At 37.1% G+C, this 22,847-nt stretch overlaps 1 protein-coding gene across 1 annotated transcript in view; it reads left to right on the forward strand.

The window, feature by feature from the left end:
- SLC9A9 (solute carrier family 9 member A9) overlaps nt 1–22,847 on the forward strand; it is a 282,029-nt gene that overhangs the window by 255,810 nt on the left and 3,372 nt on the right. Inside the window, exon 15 of the mRNA XM_063306631.1 lies at nt 22,605–22,710. Coding sequence (XP_063162701.1) covers nt 22,605–22,710 — 106 coding nt within the window. The remainder of the gene's footprint in view (nt 1–22,604; nt 22,711–22,847) is intronic.

Consider the following 22,847-nt stretch of genomic DNA (forward strand, 5'->3'; position numbering starts at 1 on the left):
AAGTGCAACTGGAAAATCTTACAGGCAGCTCTGGTCAGCGGCAGGAAGTTTATTCAGATACATATGGAAATTGCTCCTCACTGATACTCACACAACCTCACTTGGTTTCAGTTTGCTGCTCACTTTTCTCTCTGTGCTTTTCCTCATGCTTTTGCCAAGTACCAGCCATCATACATGATGTTAACACTCCATATGTTCCATTAAGAAGCCCCTCTTTTCATATATCGAGCCTTCTGGACTTACAAGAATTCAGGGATGATGTAGTAGAATTCATATATTACACAGGTGTTTCTCAACCTTGGCAGCTTGAAGATGGGTGGACTTCAATTCCCAGAATTCCCAACCAGCATGCTGGCTGGAGAATTCTGGGAGTTGATGTCCACCCATCTTCAAGCTGCCAAGGTTGAGAAGCACTGTATTACACACTGAAGATCCAGATTCTATCTCTGGCTGAGCAGACAATGGAAAGGGCCCCTACAATGTCTGAGGTCTTTAAGCACAACACAGCAATCAGTTACAAAGAAGAAACAGCTCCCTGCCTGACATCAAAAGATGTTATCCATCCTAGATTTCCTGAAAGCTAGAGTGTATGTTTACCTAACCCACCAGAGCAATATGCAGTTATCACAAAACAAATACAAAAAGCAATACAAAGCTATATAATTTAGCTTCAAGGCTCAGTGAAAATATAAAAAATAAAACATCTCAATATTAGATAGCAGCTTTGGGATCCTCATAAAGATTAGGTATTACTGATGTTTAAAAGCTATTTTAAAAAAACTTTGACATAAATGGGGATGAGGAAAAGTAATGGCAGCTGTCGCTGCTGTAGGAAAACCAGGGAGTCATATATAGACTTACAATTAAGAGCTGGCATGGTTTAAACCAAAGAGAATTTCCTGTCCATCTGCAGAAGACAAAAGTGATAAATTGTGGAAAAGGCAAATGATTGCATGGTGGCCATGCAGGAAATGCTCAATGTTGAGTCTTCAATCTGGAGCTTGTATAGGGTAGTTTTTGGTTTGCTTCTCCTAAAATCTGCTCTGGAAATAGGGGGCAACCTCTAAAACAATGTGACATCAGGCACCAGGGGAGGGGGAGATGAAAGATGAAAGATGATTAGTGGAAGTCGCTGTGCACCCTCTTCCGCCAATGCAAAACTCAACTAAATCTCACTCTCTTCTACAAAGAGAAGGAACTCTCCTCCCTATGGGCGCAACCTTTTAGATTCAATCCAGCAGTTACTCATTTGAACTTTTTAAATCCAGGGTGGGCAAGCTTAAATTCAGGGTGGGCAGCCCATGGGATGTAGCCCTCTCCCAGTTCTCTTTTTGTAGCTCTTAAAGTCCCTTCTGGCCATGTTTACTGAAAATAGACAGTACAATTTGACATTTTGAAGTAGAAAACTGTAATATTAAATATTTCACTGTTAAAAAGGTTTTTTTTAATCCATTCAATCATGTCTGATTCTTGGAGACTGCCTGGACAATTCCTGCAGTTTGCTTGCCAAGATTTTTCAGAAGCGGTTTGCCATTGCCTCCTTCCTAAGGCTGAGAGAGAATGACTGGCCCAAAGTCAGCCAGCTGGCTTTGTACCTAAGGCAGGACGAGAACCCACGGTCTCCCAATTTCTAGCCCGATGCCTTAACCACTACATCAAACTGAGTCTTGTTAAAAATAAAATAAAATAAAATCCCTCAAATTCCCCCAACCCCCAGTTCCCCATCTCCCATAAGTGAGTGACTCCACCCACTGTGCAGCCAGCAGCAGCACCAAAAATATTAAATGTACCTTTTGGTCATCAAAAGTTTGCCCTGCTTTAGGATAGATATGCATACAGTACACTGATTCAGAAGATCCTAAAAACTAAAGTACAATTGAAACCAGACACTTTTCTTTTGGGATTAATGGACAGACAACTAAAAAAACATGGAACTTTGTTTTTATATATGACAACTGCAGCAAGATTACTATATGCTCAAAAGCGGAAAGGTTCAGCATTACTCACAATGGAGGAATGGTTGGTGAAGATGATGGAACTTGCAGAGATGGCTAAATTGACTTGATTAGAGAAAAGACAATATCCACGTTTATGGCTGACTGGAAAGCCCTTATGGACTTTTTGCATGAAATGGGAAAAAATGTGCTTACGATTTGAGATTCTGATGATTAGAGGAAAAAATGGGTAATAGAAAAAAGTGAGCTTTTTTTTGTAATCATAGAGTAAGAGATAATTTTGTAATACTTATAGCTGCTGCAAAGGAAATTGGAAGCTTCTTTCTATTCCTTTTTATCTTTTCTTTCTGCACTTTTCTTTATTTTCTTTATTCTTATTAGTTTGTGTTAGTTTTTATTTCTTCTTTAAAACTTTTAATAAAATATAAAAGTTTGCCCTGCTTTAAATCACAACAGCAATGTGGAAAAACCTCTTATTGATCCTGGAAAGATACGGTCCTGTGGCTAAATATAGAATGGGAAAAAGTTTCCCAAGGTCTTTGTAAACTCTTCCATACAGACCACAAGAAGGTTCCATCTAAGACTGGAACATAAATGCCCTTGTAATCTGTGGCAGACAGTGGACTTCTAGGTCCATTTTTAAACCACTTAAGCATGCAAGAGCAACTGGGCTCCTTTATCAGATGTTATTTCAGCTGGACCTCATGTTTAGAAGTACTGACCACTTGGAGCTCAACCATCCTTATCTCCATTCCCTCCTGCATGGCCTCCTGGAATATAGACCCAATGGTGAGCCTGAAAGATGCCTGAAACAGCAGCTCCACACAAATGTTCCAGGATATACATCAGGTCTCATTAAATTAAGTGGGAACTTACCTCTAAGCAAGTATGTCTAGGAATACATTGTGCTTTAAATGTACCTGTTTTGATTTCATTCTTTTACCTTTTTTCCTATCATTTTTTTCTAGAAATAGAAAAATATGACATGATTACATATAGCCATAGTAACCATACATGCAGTTGACTCTAACACTTACTAGAATGGTAGTATTATTTTGACAGGGATGACTCTTTTATTATGTATTTATACAATTTCTGTTTTGCCTTCCTACCCATAGGGGCTAAGTCTGATTTGTATCATTGCTTACCAATTTCCCAGAGGAAGTTTTGAGCAGTATTGCAACTTTCAATAAATGTATCTGCAACTAAGTTTCTAATACCCTATTGTATCTTAAGAGGATTTGTCTGTCCAGAAATGTATCTGTTGGGATTAGCAAGTGGTAATATAACAGCAATCACCAGATTAGTAAAGTGGCCCTTTTATTAGAAAATAAACATTATCAGGATAGATGCCATATGCCTGCTGTTCAGATTAGACACTGAAATATGGTTATAGTGTTCTTCTGAAGGCCCAAAACAGTGACATAAAATGCAGGAAGGCACACTGAGCAATCATAATGGGATACATAAACAAAAATGCTTGCAGGTAAAGAAAAAAGTTTTCACCAGCCATTAGAAATGACATTTGTAAACATGCTTCAGAACTTCAGTGTTGTATTAATAGTAGTAGTACTGCATCCATTTGTTTGCAATTCTCTGAGTATATAATTTTTATTCAGAATTTTTAATCATATCAATTATTTATTTGGAGTCCCTTTTTCCTCATTGTCTCTCTATTGTTTGAGGGAATGTATTAATGTTGTTTCAATATTTGCTCCTTGATTTGCATAGATTCCTTGGATGAGTTATTGCTCCAGTTTGAGTGTATGCATAGTGTCTAAAGGCTTGCTACCCTGAGCTAAATTGAAATTTATATTGGGTTCCAGTGAATGCAGTACACTTGTCTCATTTTGTTATATAATAACTGTTCAAGGGCACTTTTTCAGTATATGCAGTATAACGTTGTCTATATGCAATTAGCTATAGCTGAAGGATGTAAACAGTAGCACTAAGCCTACTATGGAGGAACTGGTAAACAGAGGTATTTACTACTAACATGGAAGGACAACCAATCCCTTTGTGCTAGCTTTGGTACTCTCTTCTGCCAGGCACAGCAAGGTTATGGGCAGAGAACAACTGTGGCCTTATCATGTTCTCTTTCAGAGTCTGATGTGAACTTTTTTTTTTAACTTTTGTAAGGAACCAAGGTTGACACAAAACTGCATGTAATTAATTATTTTAGAGAGAGATTTTGTGGAAGGCTATATAAGTTTGTTAAATACAGTACATAAATAAACAAACATCCTTCCCAGTTCTCAGTATATGTTTATTATTTGGGCTACCATCTCTAAATGAATCCATGTAAACAATGTTTAAGTCACAAGAAAAAAGAAACAATGAAACAATAGCCAAAAGTATATTTATTAATTGCTTTTTTGCCCATCTCTCTGCTAAGAAATTTAATTATTCTTAATATTTAATTAAATAATTATTTAATTATTTCCTATAGGCATCCACCATTGGTGTTGGTTTACTGCCCACACCCACCTCCATGGTAGATTTTTCCCAATGCACAATAATAAGAAACTGTCCTATCATTTATTTGTGGTGGCATTTTATATACACTAAATGAACATGATGCCACAGAACCATGATCAGAGGGTTTCTTCAAACGCTTTCAAAACAGTTGTGGAGGTGTCCAATTTTGATAAAAACAGTGGCATTGGAGAAGTTTCCAACTTCCCCATGAAGTTTGCCAAATCTAATGGCCCTATATTATGCAGCTGTTCTATCTATGAAAGAGGGGGGGAAAGTAATACTGCTTTAGCTATATTTAGCTATATTTATTCTACAATAGAACAATTTCTGAGAAGTCATTTGTAGAAAACAAATGTTCTCCACACAAGATCCAGTAGAACCACAGATACTAGTCTTTAAGCATGTAGGGTTGGAAAGACTTTTCATGTCATGTCAATGCCCCCAAGGTTCCCTGCCCCCTTTTCAAATAAATATAAGATGAAAACACAGAGAAAAAAGCAAGAATTTGTTTTTAACAATTTTAAATTTAACAAATTTAACAAATAACAATTTCTTATTTAAGCCTTATGAAAGTAAAAGTATATTTCATTACATTTTTTTAAAGCCCTAAACCCATGTCATATAACAACTTGAAAGAGGTCTCCAGGGGCCACATATCGTCATCAGAAAGGTTGCACATGGCCTACAGATTGTTGCCTGTACTTCAAATACAGCAACCACTGGGAGAACAATTGACGGTATTATGGGTCTGCTGCATTTTTCTCCTACCCAGAGGAGAACTGGGTCTGTCCTACACATAGGGCAATCTTCTCTCAAGGAACACACATTGTTTTTCAATACATGAAAGCAGCCAATCTTTACAGGTTATTGGACTATAACTGCCAAGGCAGGAGTATTTGTCAGAGCCCCAGCAGTCACGAAGTATAGTTCTGTTTTTAATTTCTTAAGATAAATATTCCCTTAGCTGCCCCCATGACAAAACCAAAAGATGGCTTGCAAGTTCTGAGAACAGGGGAAGTGTGTGGGGGATACTGGGTTCACAGGGAGAATTCTCTTCCGTAGACATACAGAATTGTGGGAGGCAACAGGCGTGATGATTTTCAGATTCGTTGCCTTTCTTTCCTTATTTTGTTAGATGTAATTGAGCATTTAGAATGCTAAAGCAAAATGTGTTGGAATGAGGTAAGCTGTTCTGCTTCTGAAACTTATGGGAATTTTTAAAACAGGAGCAACATTCCAGGAACAATCTTACCAACAAATTTGCTTTTTTAAATGACTGGCAAGTGGCCACCGTGAGAACTAGAAACAAAAGGGTCAAAACATTTTAGCTCAGGTGAAGTCCATTCCTTTAGAAAAACTCCAGATTTATTCATGGAAATGTTTTTAGTCAAGTGTAGGCTTCATTTAGAGCCTGGATTTATCAAACACAGCACAGACCCTACTTCCAAATTCCTGATCCATATTTTATCTATTTTCTCTTTCACAGCTTCTCTATTGACTTCCTACAATGTTTCTATAGAAGTACCTCTTGCTTTACTCCAGAGTTATTTCCTGTTAAGTGTGTTAATAATTGCAGACCAAAGGACAAGTACAAATCACAACAATAAACCTGTGTTTTTGAATGGTGCTTTTATATTGTATTTCTCCTAATAATAATACTGTCTAGACAGATGATATTTTAAAAACCAAATAAAATATAGGGTTAAAAAGAAAGGTCAATAGCAGAATAGGGTTTAAGAATAGCACAAAAAAAAAAAGTAGCAAAAAAAAAAATTTCCCAGCACCTTAAAATTCCCTGAATAATGGGTTTGAATCCTAAAATGTCTTCTGCTGCAGCCAAAATATAGCAACCTGAGTGCCAGACAAGCTTTCTTAGGGAAGACTTTCCCTAGATGCAATCAGTGGTAATGCCTTGTCTCTTGTGGCCATCCACCTAACTGCTCCTGGAAATGGTGCTTTGATGGTGATATAGGAAGGTACATGTAGGAGATGCACATAGGAAAATACACAAAGTAGAAGACACTGCTCTAGATTGTGGAATACAATGTGTAGCTTGTAGGACTTTTTTGCACTGCCCTTGGAGGCCATCCAATAATTACATCACTGAAATTCAGTTACAAGAATTATGGCAGGTGATTTTTCAGTGATTTTCTGGGGCAAAATTAAATGTTGTAATCCACCCAGAGAACTTTGATTACCCATCAGATTAGATCATTATCACCATACTAAAAAGATGTGTGCTTACTTTCTGACCATCCTAACATAGTAAAGGTAAAGGTTTCCCTTGACATTAAGTCCAGTCGTGTCCAACTCTAGGGGGCAGTGCTTATCTCCGTTTCAAAGCTGAAGGGCTGGCGATTGTCCGTAGACCATTCCGTGGTCATGTGGCCAGCATGACTAAACGGAACACCATTATCTGTCTGCAGAAGCGGTACCTATTAATCTACTCACATTTGCATGTTTTCAAACTGCTAGGTTGGCAGGAGCTGGGACTAGCAAAGGGAGCTCACCCCATCAAGCGGATTCGAACCACCAACCTTCCAATCGGCAAGCTCAGCAGCTCAGTGGTTTAACCTGCAGCACCACCACCAACATACTTATCACTTTTTAAAACAAAATCAAAAAGTTAGAAAATGGGCTAAACCCCTGCAACATCAATACTTTAAAATGGGCCTGAAAATGCTTTGGAAGTTGATGGCACTTTACCTAGTTATTAACTCTCAGCTCTATGACTTTTCAAAACCATTTTCAAAGATAGCCCCATATTAATGCATTACAATAGCTAACCACAATTTAACCCAAACACAGATATTTTTCTGTCCAGAAATATCATGGTCGCTTCCAGGCCCCAAAACCACTTATACTACAATCACAATGATAGCTAGAACATCCCCATGCAGTGCCCTTGAATCTTCAGAGATAGTCCAGTGCCTCTTCAAAATAGGCTTAATAGTTGGGTAGCTAAAATAACTACCAAAAAAACTTCTCACTCATCTTGAGTGAGCTTGAATGTATTAGTCCTCATCCAGTCCATTATTTTGCTCAACTTATTGGTAATCATCAGGAATAAAATGATGAGTTATTGCAGAGACCAATGCAAAGAAGCAAGCTTTGACCAATCTTCCTGCTGACCCCTCTTCTTAGACCATTTTTCTCTAGCTGGATATTTCTAATCCGATCCTGGCCGGAGAGAATTTATTTGCAGGGAGGAAAACATGGACTTCCCCTTCTGCTCACTACTAGCTGTTTCCCCATTGTACAGTAAGCGACAACCCTTCCAGAAATACTGTTTCTGCTGACACTACCGTAACCCTGACTAACCTTTGTCTTGCCTATTGTGCCAAAATCTGTCTTCAGATTTCCCAGTTTTCTTTCCACGCAGATTGAACTGAATGTTGTTCTCAAGATACTTTCACATTTTTTTAATGATACTTTAAGCTTGCTTTGTTAGTTGTTTTCATTATTTATCTCTCCATTACTTTGCCTGCTGAGTATTCTTGCTTCCTGATCTAAAAAAAGCAAAAACAACCAACCCTTCCTCCCACAAGGAATTCCTTATGATGAGTTCCTTTAAAATTGAATTAAAGGTTGGGAAGCCAGGAAAGAGAGAACACTCACAAATACAGCCTTCAGCCACTTCACATCTATAATAAGTGCAAGAAATCATTTTACCCATGGGAATTTCTCCTTAATTTTCTTTTCTGTTAAAAAAAAAATGGAAAGATTCAGCACAGTATGAATGTGTATACTCAATATCTTTGAAAAGGCATTTTCAAGACGGCATTCTATCTCAGATCAGACTGATGAGGCAGGTTTTGTTTTATCTTCCCTAACAATGTGTGCTATGGTTTTGTTGGTTTTTAATCCTAGATACATACATACACACAAACACACATACATACATAAAAAAACTGGTCAGCTTATAATGTTTACTATAAACTGTTTCCAAATCTTTTTTCCACCTCAATAAACACAGATACAGGTTTTGTTTTGATTCTAAAGATTAAATTAGATTTGAAGTTCATTCTGAATGCTATGATCTTCCATGTGTTTTGTTATAACAGATGCTGCTGGCTATGTAAATAGTGACTCTGGGGAGCCTTCAGGTGTCTCAAGACTAGGTGACATGAGGAAGTGAACACTGGCCCTTCAGTACCATGTCAGAGACTAGCAAACTCTTCTCTCTGAAGCTGCTATTTGCATTTCAGTGAAGCTCCAGGTTAGGGCTATCAGATCTGGGCTGCAGTGATCCTGATGATTATTAGATGGCAGCAAGGAGATAACAGAAAACTCTCCTCACTTTTTTCTAGCAGTCAGCCAGATTTTTGCAGCCCAGATCTGGTATCCATAGCATCCACTTCATTTTTAAAATCAGAACCGCCACTTTGGAGAGATTTAAATGTCACCACATGAGTGAGATAATTGCATTCATACAATGAACATCTCATTTGATGTGTCCAGAGAACAAAAATAATTGCTATGTTATTGTGCAATGGCCCATAACTTTTTTCAAGGCATAGAATGCTTTGAGTGGCACACTGAGGACTGCACTTGAGAACACAGGCAGGACCAAGACAAAGAAATGGTTAATGTTAAAACAAAAACTAAATTTGATTTAATGTAATTTCAACTTAATTAAAATTAATTTAATTAAATACATGATTACTTTCCCCATCCTTAATCATTTTCCCCTTCAGATTAAAAATTATAATGAGGTGGCAACTTTTGCAGAGGCTGGGAAACTGCTCTCATGGCTCTAGAGACTGCATGCAGCTGTGGGATAACCGATGATGCTTCGTTTGAGAGGAATAAGAGTTCAAAGATGCTGCCTTAAAAAGTACGTATCTTCCAGCACCTTGCACAGACTTCCTTCTCTGCATCATACTCCGCCCTTCAAGAATCATGGGAGTCAAAGCAATTAACTGCTGCTAGGTTTTTTAGGAAACAAAACATAGTGCCAGATTGTCACCAGACAAATAAAATCCTTCCTAAATATACATGCTATCCTTGCATTTTAATCCAACCTCAAACATCTGGCCATAGTCTAAATGAACCAAGTCTATCTAATTGTGGTTTGCATTTTTAAAAGCCCCATCAAATAAACATGGCTGCATGAGTCATTGGGTTTTCAGTTCATTATCTTTAGGAGCAGGGAAATTAGGACAACAAAGAACAGCCTCTTTCCGCTGATAGGTGGTGGTGGAGCAAGGATTGGTGCTAAAGTAGTAGGAATTGGAGGGGTCTTCACTGGAGAATGAATCAAGCATAGGATTTCTCCAGCTGGGCTGCAAAGAAATAGGCAATTGCTACATGGCAGAATGGAGATATGGAAAAATATAGCTCTTTGCTACCATATAGTGATTGTCTAGTTCTGCATCCCAGGTTTGTATGAATGGTGCTTACTTGTACAAGTGCTTCCTATTTCAACCAGGGTGTGAGAAGGTTTCAGTTAAGTTATGGTACAAATCACAGACCAGAAGGCTGAATCCTTTGCCTCTACTATGTATACAAGGTTTATTACACAAAATATACACTTCGACTGTGTTAAACCTAACATATACAACTAATCTTCTTGTCTGTACCTAATAATATATTTAGAAGTGACAATGTTATTGCTATAAGTGAAACTTGCATGGGGTGGGGATCAGTGCATTAATATCCAGAAGCTAAGAAAAAATAATTTTGAAGGTCTTTTGCTCTCTTTGTCACCTGACAATGTGGCAGTCTGGAATAAACATAAGCAACAATGAAATGGAGATAGATCAGAAAGAACTGGAATCAACTTCTTGCCATTTTGGGGCATATACTCTTTAGACATTTTTTTTTCTTGGATTTTATGATAAAAAAAGTCATTTAATTTTTGTCCGCATGTGTCTATTCAGAAACAAGCTACATTAAGATCAATAGGATTTACTTTCAAGTAAATGTTGTAGGATTTCACTCTAAACAAACACCTATCAGCTGTCTATTGAAGGTGAAAATCTTTATTAGAATGATACTCAATCTTTTAAAAATTTAAAATATAGCAGGATTCAGAGACTACTGCAGTTCTCTTTGAACACCATTCATTTCTATTCCAATGAAAACTAACAAAAACTTGTTTTTGGGACTCTTTAGAAAATTATTCAATAAACTCTGTATTAAACTTATTTAGCCACAATCTCCCAAACTTTCTGAGAAGCACAGTAGAGATTTCAGCATTTCAGATCTGATTTACAAATATTCCTTGTGCATTGATGTGATACTACACAATTCATTCCAGAACAAATCCATGATGGATTTGTTAATTTAAAATGATATTGAAAAAGTTGAGAAGGGCAGTAAAACTTTGCCTATAGTAAAATACTAACCTGAAATAGATTGATGAGTAATTGATGGCTAAAAGCACCAGTGACCACTTATTTTGCTTTCAACTTAGCCTTCAGCTCAAAGCAACCTCTAATTATTACGCTTTTATTTTATAATTTTATTATTCATGGAAGCAGGGAATGAACAAATGATGTTCTAAGCCAAATATGGATCTCCAGGCTTACATGGCATACCTCAATTTGCCCATGCTGCTGTTACTAACATCTGTTATCCTAATTATTTATACCTAGGCATGCAAGCTTAGGAAATGGGAAGTCCTACCAAGGATGGGCAAGTAAGTTGGGCATGCATGCTAACCGAGACCAGTCTGATGAGAGAAGCTTTCTCCTAAGGTCTGTGTTTATACTATCTATGATGGTTTCTTCGTCTGACTCCTCATTGGTCTAAACTCATGCATCCTGCCCATATGCAACTCTCCTTTCCTTGTTCTGAACTTTTCACGGTTTTTTTCAGAATTGCTTACAGCCTTGGTAACTTAGAGATTTCCCAGAATTGCTTGTAACTTTTGCAGACTTCAGAAAGCCTCTGAAACTTTCCATGTCACCAACTTGGTTTTCTAGGCTTTGGTCTCCTAGTAGGACCCATCTCTATGGTTCAGCAGACACTATTTTTGGACTGGGATTATCCTGCATATACAAACTACACTTAAGCAGGTTTTTGGAGTTTGCATTCTGATCCTTCCATATATCTTCTACATTCTCACATACATCTGTAACAATCAGGGTTCTGCTTCTCCATGTGATAAGCACTGTTCTTGACATTTTCTGATTACTGAATCTTTTGGGCAAACTATTTTATATAGTTTCACACTTGCATAAATGATAGTATACATTTTGGGGTCTGAGCCTTAGTCAGCTATGACTACAGTAATGACATATCTGCTGATTTTTTTTTCCCTTAAGTCAAAAGATAATTTCACTTTATCCTGGAATGGCAGGGAGAAAGAGAGAGATGAGAAGGGAAATTATACTTAAATTACACTTCTGATTTGAAAATGAAATTAACTCATCAGAAAACATTATTTAGTGATCATTGGACCCCTTAAAATATTTTAAAGTGGATAGACATTAGACTTTTTTACATTATAAGAAATATAAAAGTTTTTTAACTCATATCATTTGGTCCTGTCCAGTATTGCCTTGCTTTGGTTTCAAATTACTCTATATGGCAATACAATTTTGAGAAGAAATATTATAGTTAAGGATCTCAGTGTGATATTGAGCTATATTGCTAAAACATGGAACTTGTCATCTCATGGAGAACTTTGGCTCTGTCAAGCTGGGTGTGGCAAACAGGATAATTTTACATAACTGGAAAGAAATTTAGTTACTTGATTTTAAGGAATGAATCCAAGTTATGATATTGTTACCTATTTTTGAAAAGTCTTTGTGCTCTAACTTGAGAACATGCCACAAAATGTTGCCATATAGTCTAGATTTAACTATAAATTTAAGGATTTAATTGATGTTACATTTTTGTATAGTTATTATATGGATCTTCTTCTGGGGTTTTTTTTTTTTGGTCATGTTTATTTTAATTACAATAATATAGGTTTTTCTTCTTAAGTTTATAATCACTGTTTATGTTTTTTTTCCATTGGTGATATAGGGTTAGGGTTAGACAGAAGCTGAGTTTATACCACACACCAAGACCAAATAAACCACATTATGGCTTAGCATGCAAAGCATGAATTGTGACCTAGTGTCAGCTATGGTTTATTCATTAAACCATGGTTAAGTTAGTATGTTATATAAAACATGTCAAAGTCTACCTTCTGGTTTTGTTATTCTATCTGGATTGTTTCCTTTTTTCTAATTCCATTTTGAATATGCAGGATTTTTAGATTTTAGATTGTATCTTCGTTGAACTTAGCCTATCTCATTTTCTTGTACAAAAAAAAATAATAAATAAATTAGTAGACAAGGAGAATATTGTTCAATTCCTTTAGCCCTTGCTTATTGTTAAGTGTGTCCCTTTCTTAAAGATAACGTTTTGCCCTGAGATATATGTAATAACTAGTGTAACAGTTCAAGCATGATAGTCTGAGGCAAAGCACATTAATCCAGATGGATGTGTGAAGTATGCCCCTTTCCAATTTTAGATCCCCATCCACAAAATAAAAGCTGGCTGTGGCAGCTTTTGTTATCATAAAATTATGTGAAATCACACTCTCTCTTTGAATGGAGGAAGCTGCATGTTTTAAAAGCAATTTAGTTTTTCATAGATCATCTGGTAGAAAATGTTAAGGGAAAAATATAATTGCAAGACTCTTCCCTCAATTATACATATGCATTTATGGAGGCTGGTTTATTATTCTGTCAAAATCTTACATTTTTTCATTCTCATAACATACAAAGAGGCTGGCCATATGAATAAGTCACATTTAAGTCCTACAAACTAATCTGTGTGGCAGCTATCACCCTACAGTGGTATGCAGAAAGCTGCTATATATTTTTTATCTTGTCAGATGTTATCTACTTCAATAGATGGACATACTTTAATAGATGAACTACTTTAATAGATGGACATGGCATGGAATTTCTGCATGTGAAGCATGGCATCTATGACCGAATTATGGCCCTTGCTCATAGAGTATACAATCAGTAGGTCTAATTCTCTGTCTTTCAGTCCTACTAACTTTTCTCTTTTTAGTAGTAAATTATAAACCTACAAATAAATATAGCACAAATAAAATTACTGAAGAAATTTATAAGCATTACAATACATAGTCAAAGATACCTTTTTTAAAAAATATGAGATCTTCCCATTGTGATTGTAAAAGGGTGGAGTCTGGTACTAAGAGGAATTCATTCTAGACATGTTAGGTTGGTCCCTATGACAAACTAGCATGTACAGTAAATTGCAGATGTGATAGTTGCATCTCTTATTTGCAAGAAGTATCAGGTTGAGCCATAAGCAACTATCAAGTGACAGCCAGCCAAGCCAGGGAACCTATCAAGAGCCAGAACAAACCAAAGTGGAAGTTCTAGCTTAAACAAGACATCTTTATCTACCTTGTTTGGGAAAGCCCATGGCTATAAATACTTCCAAAATTCTAAAACCTGTCACTTCACTTTTAGAGGCTTGTCCATCAGAGCAGCTGACTACACACTTGTGTGTTCAGCTTCTAACTCATTAGATGCTGTCCAGAATGGGCATACCTTTAGTATCTATTTCAGTTATGCACACTGACTCATTTTTTTCAGCATCAATTTAAATATAGCCCATCTGTTTGCCCATTTCTTTATAAGCCCTTGTTGTGTAGAAAAATGGAAGGGAAGGAGTGCTACGCACTTCACTTTGAGCTAACAAAAGCTATCAAATAAATACACATACAAAAGCTGCCTGAATGAATGCATTGGTCCAAATATATCTTATTGCATCACTGCTAATTAACTGTAATTGTAATGTAATCAATTAATTGAAGGTAATAATTTTCATAAGTCTATAAACAGGTCTGTCAGGCTCTGCCTGCTACCCAGTAAAACACAGACACTAGTGTAGGCTTTAGGTTCTGGTTTTATTTGAGTATAGAATGCATGCCCTTGGAAAAGCTGAGAGTGAGTGGAGCGCGCCGGGACGGGATTTAAATAGCCCGCGCCGGTCAGCGCTCCACCCCTCCTTCTCTGAGTGCGCCCCGAGTCCCGTTTGTTCCATTGCCGGTAGGTGAGGGGTCGTGTAGCCCCTCCTGTGCCTCGGGTGTTTTCTTAATTGTTTTTCCCCGGCCGGTGATGGGTCATTGCCGGCGATCCGGCTCGTAATCTTTCTGACAGTTCGGGCGTGCCTCGTGGTCGGGTGTTGTCAATTTCCTCTTTTGCAACATTGTATCTCTTCCTTCCGCACCTCCGGCTAGGATCGATACTTTGTTGCCAGCACCTGTTGCTCTCTTTTGTTAGCTGGTTGCCTTTTTCCTTAATCCGCCCGGTGCTCATTTCTTTGTATTGTTATGTGAGCCATTGCGATGTCACAAGCATCGCAACGGTGATCATGACAAGGTCCAGTAACCCCCACTCCTCTTTAGGCGTCTGCTTCCTTGATTTCAGTACTGAACTGGAATATCTCATTTGTCGTCAATGTAATTGTATCTTGGTCTTCAATTTAAACATACCCCTAAGAAAAATATTTCTCCTTCAATTCCCTAAAATATTTTGATATCTGTAATCAAGCCCATATGAAGCAAGGAGGTCTCCTACATGCATTAAGTTTATGAACTGTGTTTTCTAAAGGTCTTTTTCTTGCTTTTCTCTGACTTCTACTACCCAGTTTTGTTACCCAGTTTTTTCTCCCACCTAAGAGCAGTAAATGGGGATCTTTCCTATGAGAGATAACCTTTGCCTTATAGCATCATTTCCCAGCAGAATGTCCCCTAATGTATAAGACTAGAATTTTCATCATTCAGGTATCCAATGGCCAGATTGATTGGGAATATGGGAATTCACATATTCAACACATATGTTCAACACATCCTTAACCTGGAAGTTGGTGGGTTGAGGATGAATACAGCGTAGTATGACCAATCTATTTATTTTGAGGCAGATCTGAGACGATCTAATTGATCAGTGGAAAACTACTCTGCATAATCCAAAATTTCCCCCAGAAGCTTCTAGTAGCTCTGGAGGTAAAAGGATAAAAAAGTACATGTGCTATATATGATGCTACAGGACAGATGAAAGAATGCAATCTAAGTAGGCAGAATTGCTCACTGTGACAACTTAGGTATTTTATTTCATGATTGGGGAGATAACTTCTTTGATAAGAACAGTATTTTCCCCTGTTTTTGAAGGCCTCTACCTTGGTCCACTTGAGCCATTTAGATTATTTGATTTATGAAGGAATCGGCATCTTTGGTGCCTTCAAGTCAGTCTTGACTCCTGACAACTGCCTGGACTAGTCCCTGCAGTATGCTTGGCAAGGTTTTGGAAGTGGTTTGCCATTGCCTGCTTCCTAGGGCTGAGAGAGAGGGTCTGATTTCCGGGTTTTTTTTTTAGCTAGTACCCATTCCATTTATCATTCTTGATGGACATCCAGCCCTAGGAAGGGTGTTAGAAACATACACTTAAGCCAAGATCTACAATTTTTTTTTCATCCACAGCCACTTGTAGGATTTGTGGTATGTGTTGGAAGCCTCCTGTAGGGTGCAAGGGAGAAATTTGGTTGGTCAAAGAACAAAGAGAGAATGAAGAACCTAGAGTGCTTTGTAAACCCACCAAAGAACTTCATCTATTGGGCAGTTTAAAAATTTTAAAAAATAAAAAATAAAAATAAAATGGGCCTTTACAGAGTAGAAATTGTGATTTTTAAAATGTTTTTTCATAAATTGAATTTTACATTCTCCATTCCCCTCTGATCTTATCTAGTCTTAAAATGACTGTTCAGCTTTAAATTGTTTGGTAAAAACTAACAGCAAATGAGAATGTTTATGTGCAGCCGATTTCCTGAATTTAATTGCTTCTCCACATTGATCTCATGGAGCTAGTCTCCCTGACAAGTTCACAAGAAGTTCCACATGTCATGTTTTGTAGAGTATGGGCCTGGATTGTGGCCATTATTTTTAGGGTCAAGATAGTTTGCTCCCCAAGAATCCCTTTTTCATATTTAGAATCCAACAAGGCTAACAGTTGACTCTTATTTCTGACTGAGTAACATTTATAGTTTTCCCTGAGGACAGCTAATTTAGGAGATATTTCATGCAGAGCTCTGTCCTCTAAGAAAGGAAAATAAAAAGAAATTCAGAAGCAACATTAAGATTATTATTCCCCCCATTAGCTGCCCTTTCAGGGGATTGCCTCACTCTCCCTAATGGTGGGACCAATGCCAACAAAGTCCCGAAACTGCTTTGCAAGAAAAGCTATTATTCTGGTGTGGTAAATTCTGGACAAATCAATAGGGAAGAGTGCTAGTTAGTTTCTTGTCAGGCTGTTCCTGTTTTAAATGCCACCTCAGTTAACAAACTCAGTAGGAATCCTTGTGCAGAACACTATTTCCCAGCATCTGGAGTGATAATGAGGCTGGCCTATCTTACAGAACTGTAAGGGTCATTGCAAGACATCAATGATAGACCATAATCTTGGCATCAGCTGTTTTTAAAGGATCAGGGAGCTAAAATGTAAAACGTGTGTGTATGTGTGTGTGTGTGTGTGTGTGTGTGTATGAATCAACTTTACACATATATCAGATATATGTGTGATATACTGTATATCAATCAGAGATCCTGGAGGCAACTGTCATTCAGAAAAACAATACTATAATATAAAATGCACATCATGGCAATACACAGTATACTAATCTGAATTAGGACCACCACATGTTGGGAAGGAGAAGCCCAACCTCTCATTTCTATGTCCTTGTTTTGAAAAACTTAAACACTCCGGTCTCCCACATGCACATTTCTGAAATATACATATCCAGGCTGTGGATGCTTATACTTTAGTAAAAAGCAGCATGATACAAATGTTATGAATCATGTAATTTACCTTTCAACTAGAGTAGGGAATGGACATCTTCAGCTTGCCAAGCCTACCTATTTGGTCCTGCCTCTTCCTTGAAATGGTCTTCCATGATTGCTCTGCTTCACAGTGCCTTTTAGTGCCATTTAACTCATGCGCCTCTTTTCCTGAAAGGGAAGGATACCAAGTGCCACACATATGTCTCATTCGTGTGCCTCACTCAGGTGTCACAGATGCTACTTTCTGCCCATTTGTCAAGTCTGCTTCACCCCAATCTCTGATATCATCTAGCCTATGGAGTCAGATGGGGTCCAGATCAGTCTCCAGGCCAAAAAAAATCCCCAGTCCAGTATGATCCTCAGATACTAGATCTAATGCTGCCCATGGAAGTTTTCTAGACACCCAACCATTCCTTCTCTCGCTCCCCACAACCTGTCCATTCTGACTGCTGAGAGGATTGCCCTCCCTTTTAGTGCACAGCAACTGTTCAGAGATAAAAGGCCATTAGAAAGTATGTGTAAGTGACTTAAGGAAAGGAGAAAGAACTCATCTGGGGGTTCTCTTCTTCACTGGCAGCTGCATGTTGAGCATTGGTTCAAAAGTGAGAAAAGCCTTTGACTCTTCTCTGCTTAGAATTACTGGACTTGGTGAGCAAAAAGAGCTAGCAATTTGCTATTCCTATTGCTATTGACTAACACTAGATACATGTTGTTTCTTAGTAAAACAAGAGTTGATAGTAAAGAAAGACATTGGATCACACTAATTTCAGTCTGCTAAATTGAGACCAGAAGCTATTATTTTGCTAATTCAGTAATGTTTCAAGCTGAGTTGTTCTAAAAGAAAACAGTATTTTTTCTAATCCATTGTCAGAGATTCTCAAACTTCTTTTGTTCACTGTCAAAATTAACACATTGAAAATAAGGATTTCAATAGTTCATTTGAGAAAAGGTTATTATTGTACCATGAGTACATGCATAACCCATTATTTAGTAACATGTTTTTCTATAGAGCCATCATCATAGTCATCATCATCATCAAAACCAATGGTATATTATAAAAATGAGGGTCCATAGGCCAGGGCTTTATTTGTCTGTGTTCAGTAGTATGACCTTCCCTTTATGGGTTCAGGACCAAATATAGACTTTGTTTACTGTCCCACAACTTCATTGTGGACCACTTGAATGGAACTCACAAAACATTTGAGGGTCTCCATTGCATGCAGTAAGGCAGTTTTCTTTAGCTAAAATTAAATACATTATGATGTACAGCTGAGTTTTGTTCTTATTTATGATCCCATATATTGAGAAAAAGATATATATGGTGGGCCATTGTATCCTTGATAAGGCTCAAGCTTTACTTTTGAGACATGCCACAAAATCTTGATAGGTCAGAATGCATTTATATATATGTAGGTCACATATGGCCTGATGAATATGACTTTAGTAAGTGTGGCATACAGCTTCTTATGCTCTATTCCATAACTTGATTGATTCAAATGAATCATAGGTTGTTTTTTGTACTGTAATGGTTATCTGGAGTCACTTAATTGCTCTACTATCAATTAATGCAAGAACAAGCACTTTTTCTTCTTTTAAATCAAATATGATTTTATTATATTCTCTATAAATGTTGAGCTTTTGGGCCAGTGCCACTATTAGAACAGATTTCTATATGGTGCACTAAAAGGCAAAAACAGAAGAAGTCGGCTATTTATCAGAAACATAAATAGCTTTTATAATCATCCTCTGTGGTTTCTTTTCTTTTTAAACCATCATCAAAGCCATAACAATTTGCAAGGCATTAAGTAGAAAGGCATTAAAAACAATATAAAAGTGTTTTAAAACGATGCCTATGATATACAACATTCCCAAGTAACATGCAGAACTAGACTTTCTGTTTTAATTTCAAACATTATAGCCTTTCTCAGACTAGAGAACAGAAAATACTGAAATATCTATATCTATCTTTCTATCATCTCCTTTGGGATCATGCCCAGGAAATTAAAGGTGAAACTCTGTAAGTTAAATGACCCATTGTCATTACTGTAGTCAACCTGTTAAGTTGAAATATTTTTTTTATACATATAATTTTATTAAATATTATGTTATACAAATAAAATTAATACACTCTACATAGAATAAAAATATATGAAAAAAGAAAAAGAGGAAAAAAAATAAATTAAAAAGTGCAGAAAAAAAAACCTCCCCCTCCTTCCCCAGCAAGTATAATCAACAGTAACAACTTATCACCCTCTCTTAAAAGAAAAAAACAATCACCTTTTCAACCCATATCTCACCCCAATCTCTATCATCAAATCTTTATGGCTTCATCACCCCATCTTAATTATCAAAAGTCCATTAAGGGTTATCAAAAATAACAACATACTACACAAATTACATTAATAAACTGGTTGAAATATTTTTTTCAACATAATACTTTTAATGGAATAAGCAAATAGTTCACAACTAGCTTCCCTGGTACAAGAAATCGGTATCATGGAAAAGTGGCAGAGAATACACCCAACTTAGCAAGTATCTTCTTTGATAGATACGAGGATGATATATTACTAAAGTTGAGCAGATTTTCTTTTATCCAGCTAAATCATTTTGGATGAAACGATTGGAAAGTCAGGTGCAAGACAAAAGCCTAAGCCTGTTTCTGTTGTATTTACATAATTTCGTATAGAGAAGCATTGAAGTATGAAGTGTAAAGCAAATGTGTTGAATTCTGAAAAAGAGTGTATTACTTAAATGACTTAACACTCATACTCCATCCCAGCTATAAAGTTACTTAATGTTTTATGAAATACATTTGTCTTGTGACAAGGAAAAAGGAGTATTGATTTGCTGGATGGGCACTTCAAAGGAAGTAGAAGATTCATAGCTATTACTAGCCATTTACTTCTTTTATGCAAAATGGTTCAAACAAACTGCATCTTCAGTGGGGTTCATGATTATTTAAGGATTAGCATGCCCTTTTCTGTGGGGCACCTTTTCAGGGCATCACAGATGAAAATAATACCCCAACTAGTTTGCTATATACAGTACATGCCCTGACTGGATTCCACCTGTTTTCTAATCACATTTCTGCTCAGAGTTTCGGACTTAATAAATTCCCACTGTTGCTTGATAGTCCAGGCTTGTTAATGGTGGCATGTTAGGGTTAGATAAACAGGCAACAGCTTAATGTGTTCCATTTACTACCTACAATGTCAAGGGATAATTTGCATCTTATCTTACTTATTTCACAATCCCTGCATCAGGTATTAGTGCATTCAGGATAGCACATATGCAGCGGTAACAGGGGATGTCCTGTTCAATACCCAGTATTTCTGCTTAAGTCCCATATACAGAGGTAGAAAGGATTGCTGCCTGAGACTCCAAGGAGCTACTGTTAATAACTGATTTCATAATCCAATTATCCAATTTATAGAAACAGCCAAGAACTCCAGAGCTTTCATTTTATCTGCAATCCTTTTAGGGAACTCCTCCTCCTCTATCATCATCATCTCAGTACTGCTCCACATTCAGAAAAAGAGGGGAAGAGGAAAGGGAGGCAAAGAAAAAGACATATTCAATTATAGAAAGAAAATCTGAGAATATTCATACATAGGATGCCTTCTGGAATTAAGTTAATTAATCCACCACTCATGTGGCAATAATATAGTGATTTATGTCCTAGCTGGCTACTATATCCCAACTGGTGGCTCTCATTTCTTTTTCAATAGTTCATCTGGAATAATGCTATGTTATAACATATCATGAGTCCATCTGCAGAGAAATATAGCAGCTCATATGGGCCACTAGTCACCTTAGTCACTAGTTGCACTAATGGTGCAGGTGCCTTTTTAAAAGAGAAAGAGAGAATAAAATACTGGTGCTAGAAGCATGTCATAGAATCTAAATCTGGCTCTGGGAATGGGGACAGGATGAGTGAACCATTAAGGGAGGAAGAGGTTCAAAGAAGATTACTCAGGCCTGGGAAAGAAGAAGGCATGAGAAAGAAACTCAGAATAACTCTGCTTTGATTTTGTTTAGTATAAGATGTAGTAGAAAGAAACCCTGACACGCTTTCAAGATTCTGTAATTATATCCTACAACAATAAACAATATTCCCCAAACCTTTGAGGCTCCTGTTTCCTGGCCTTGCCTACTTCAGTGTTGACAACACAGTACTCCAAATTTTAAGATTTCTCCCATTCCCTTGCCCCCCCCCAAAACTTGTTGGTATTTCTTACCAACACGTGGAATGGAAGAAACATTTTCAAGTCAGCATTTTAGTTTGCTCATGTGCATGCTGAGTCCTTGAAGACCACCTCCCATTCTTTCCCACAAGTTGCATGTGCCTATATGACTTCATCATCATCATGAATCTAAGGCATCTGGAGGGCACCAACTTTGGGAAGGTTGATCTGAATTATATCTATTAATAGCCCAATTCAGATGTTACTTTTAAAAAGGGTACAACTCATTATGTGAGTAGCATTGAGCAGTAAGCATGTAGTGGCATACATTGTGAAGGCTTTCACATGGGCTATAATCCTTCTAGTGCAAAATTCAGGATTGTATGGAAGACTTTGCAGGTATAGCTCTGGACATGAAGCTGCAGACTACTCTGCTGTTCTCATGGACACTAGCTCTTTCTGACATGGCCAGCATGATTTTACGGAGGAGATCTCTGACTCACATGGTAAGTTACACATTTCTTCATAACACCTAAACAGAGTTCCTGTTCTGTCCTTTTAGAAATATGATAGAATGAAGCATTTATAGACCTGGATGATATATAACATTAAACCATAATGTGGTTTATTTGAGCTTAGCAAAATATGTGAACGAACACCTTATGGCTCAGTTTATGTGCAAATCAGGCCACCAAAGTATAGTCAACAAACCATGGTTTAAGAAACTATAGCTCAGTGTGAAATGTGAACCTACACAGTTTTCTAGATTTTTTTTTATGCTATTCTTGTTCTGATGAGGATGAACATTAATGAGTATGTTTATGATAATATTGGTTCACAGAAGTACTGATGTTTTTCCATCATTCTAAATTCACAATTGACATTTTTAGAAATTTGCTTTATCTCTTTATTGATTTGCATAGCTTGCTTATAAATCATATATACAGCTGAAACAAATCCTGCAGCAAAGGTGAAAAATTACATCAAGTGTAGCTTGTAAAAGTAGACTAAAATATGCTATTTCTTTTTTTTTTTACGTGTTAATGATAACTCTCCATGTCTGATGTTTTATATATTACATTGCTATTATATATTTATACATTGCTATGATTGCAGGGCATAATAGCAACAGGTGTGCATACATATGAAAATAGACCTTAACAGATTTCACAGATATTTAAAGCCCATCCTCACCCATGCTGGCCCACCACTTACTACAACTTTACCAGAATGGTGTAATCCTGTAGCCAGGTTGCTGACTAGTCCTAGAGCCTATGGTGTAAGTATACAATTTCATGTGTACAATGTTTCACTATTTTTTACAGGGTGTGTTATACAGCTTTCACTATACCTGAAGTTGATACCCAGAGTGTTGCCATCCAATTAATATAATATGGGATCTTTCCTCCGTCATCC

This window comes from Candoia aspera, chromosome 6 (assembly GCF_035149785.1).
Source record: "Candoia aspera isolate rCanAsp1 chromosome 6, rCanAsp1.hap2, whole genome shotgun sequence".
Classification (NCBI taxonomy): domain Eukaryota; kingdom Metazoa; phylum Chordata; class Lepidosauria; order Squamata; family Boidae; genus Candoia; species Candoia aspera.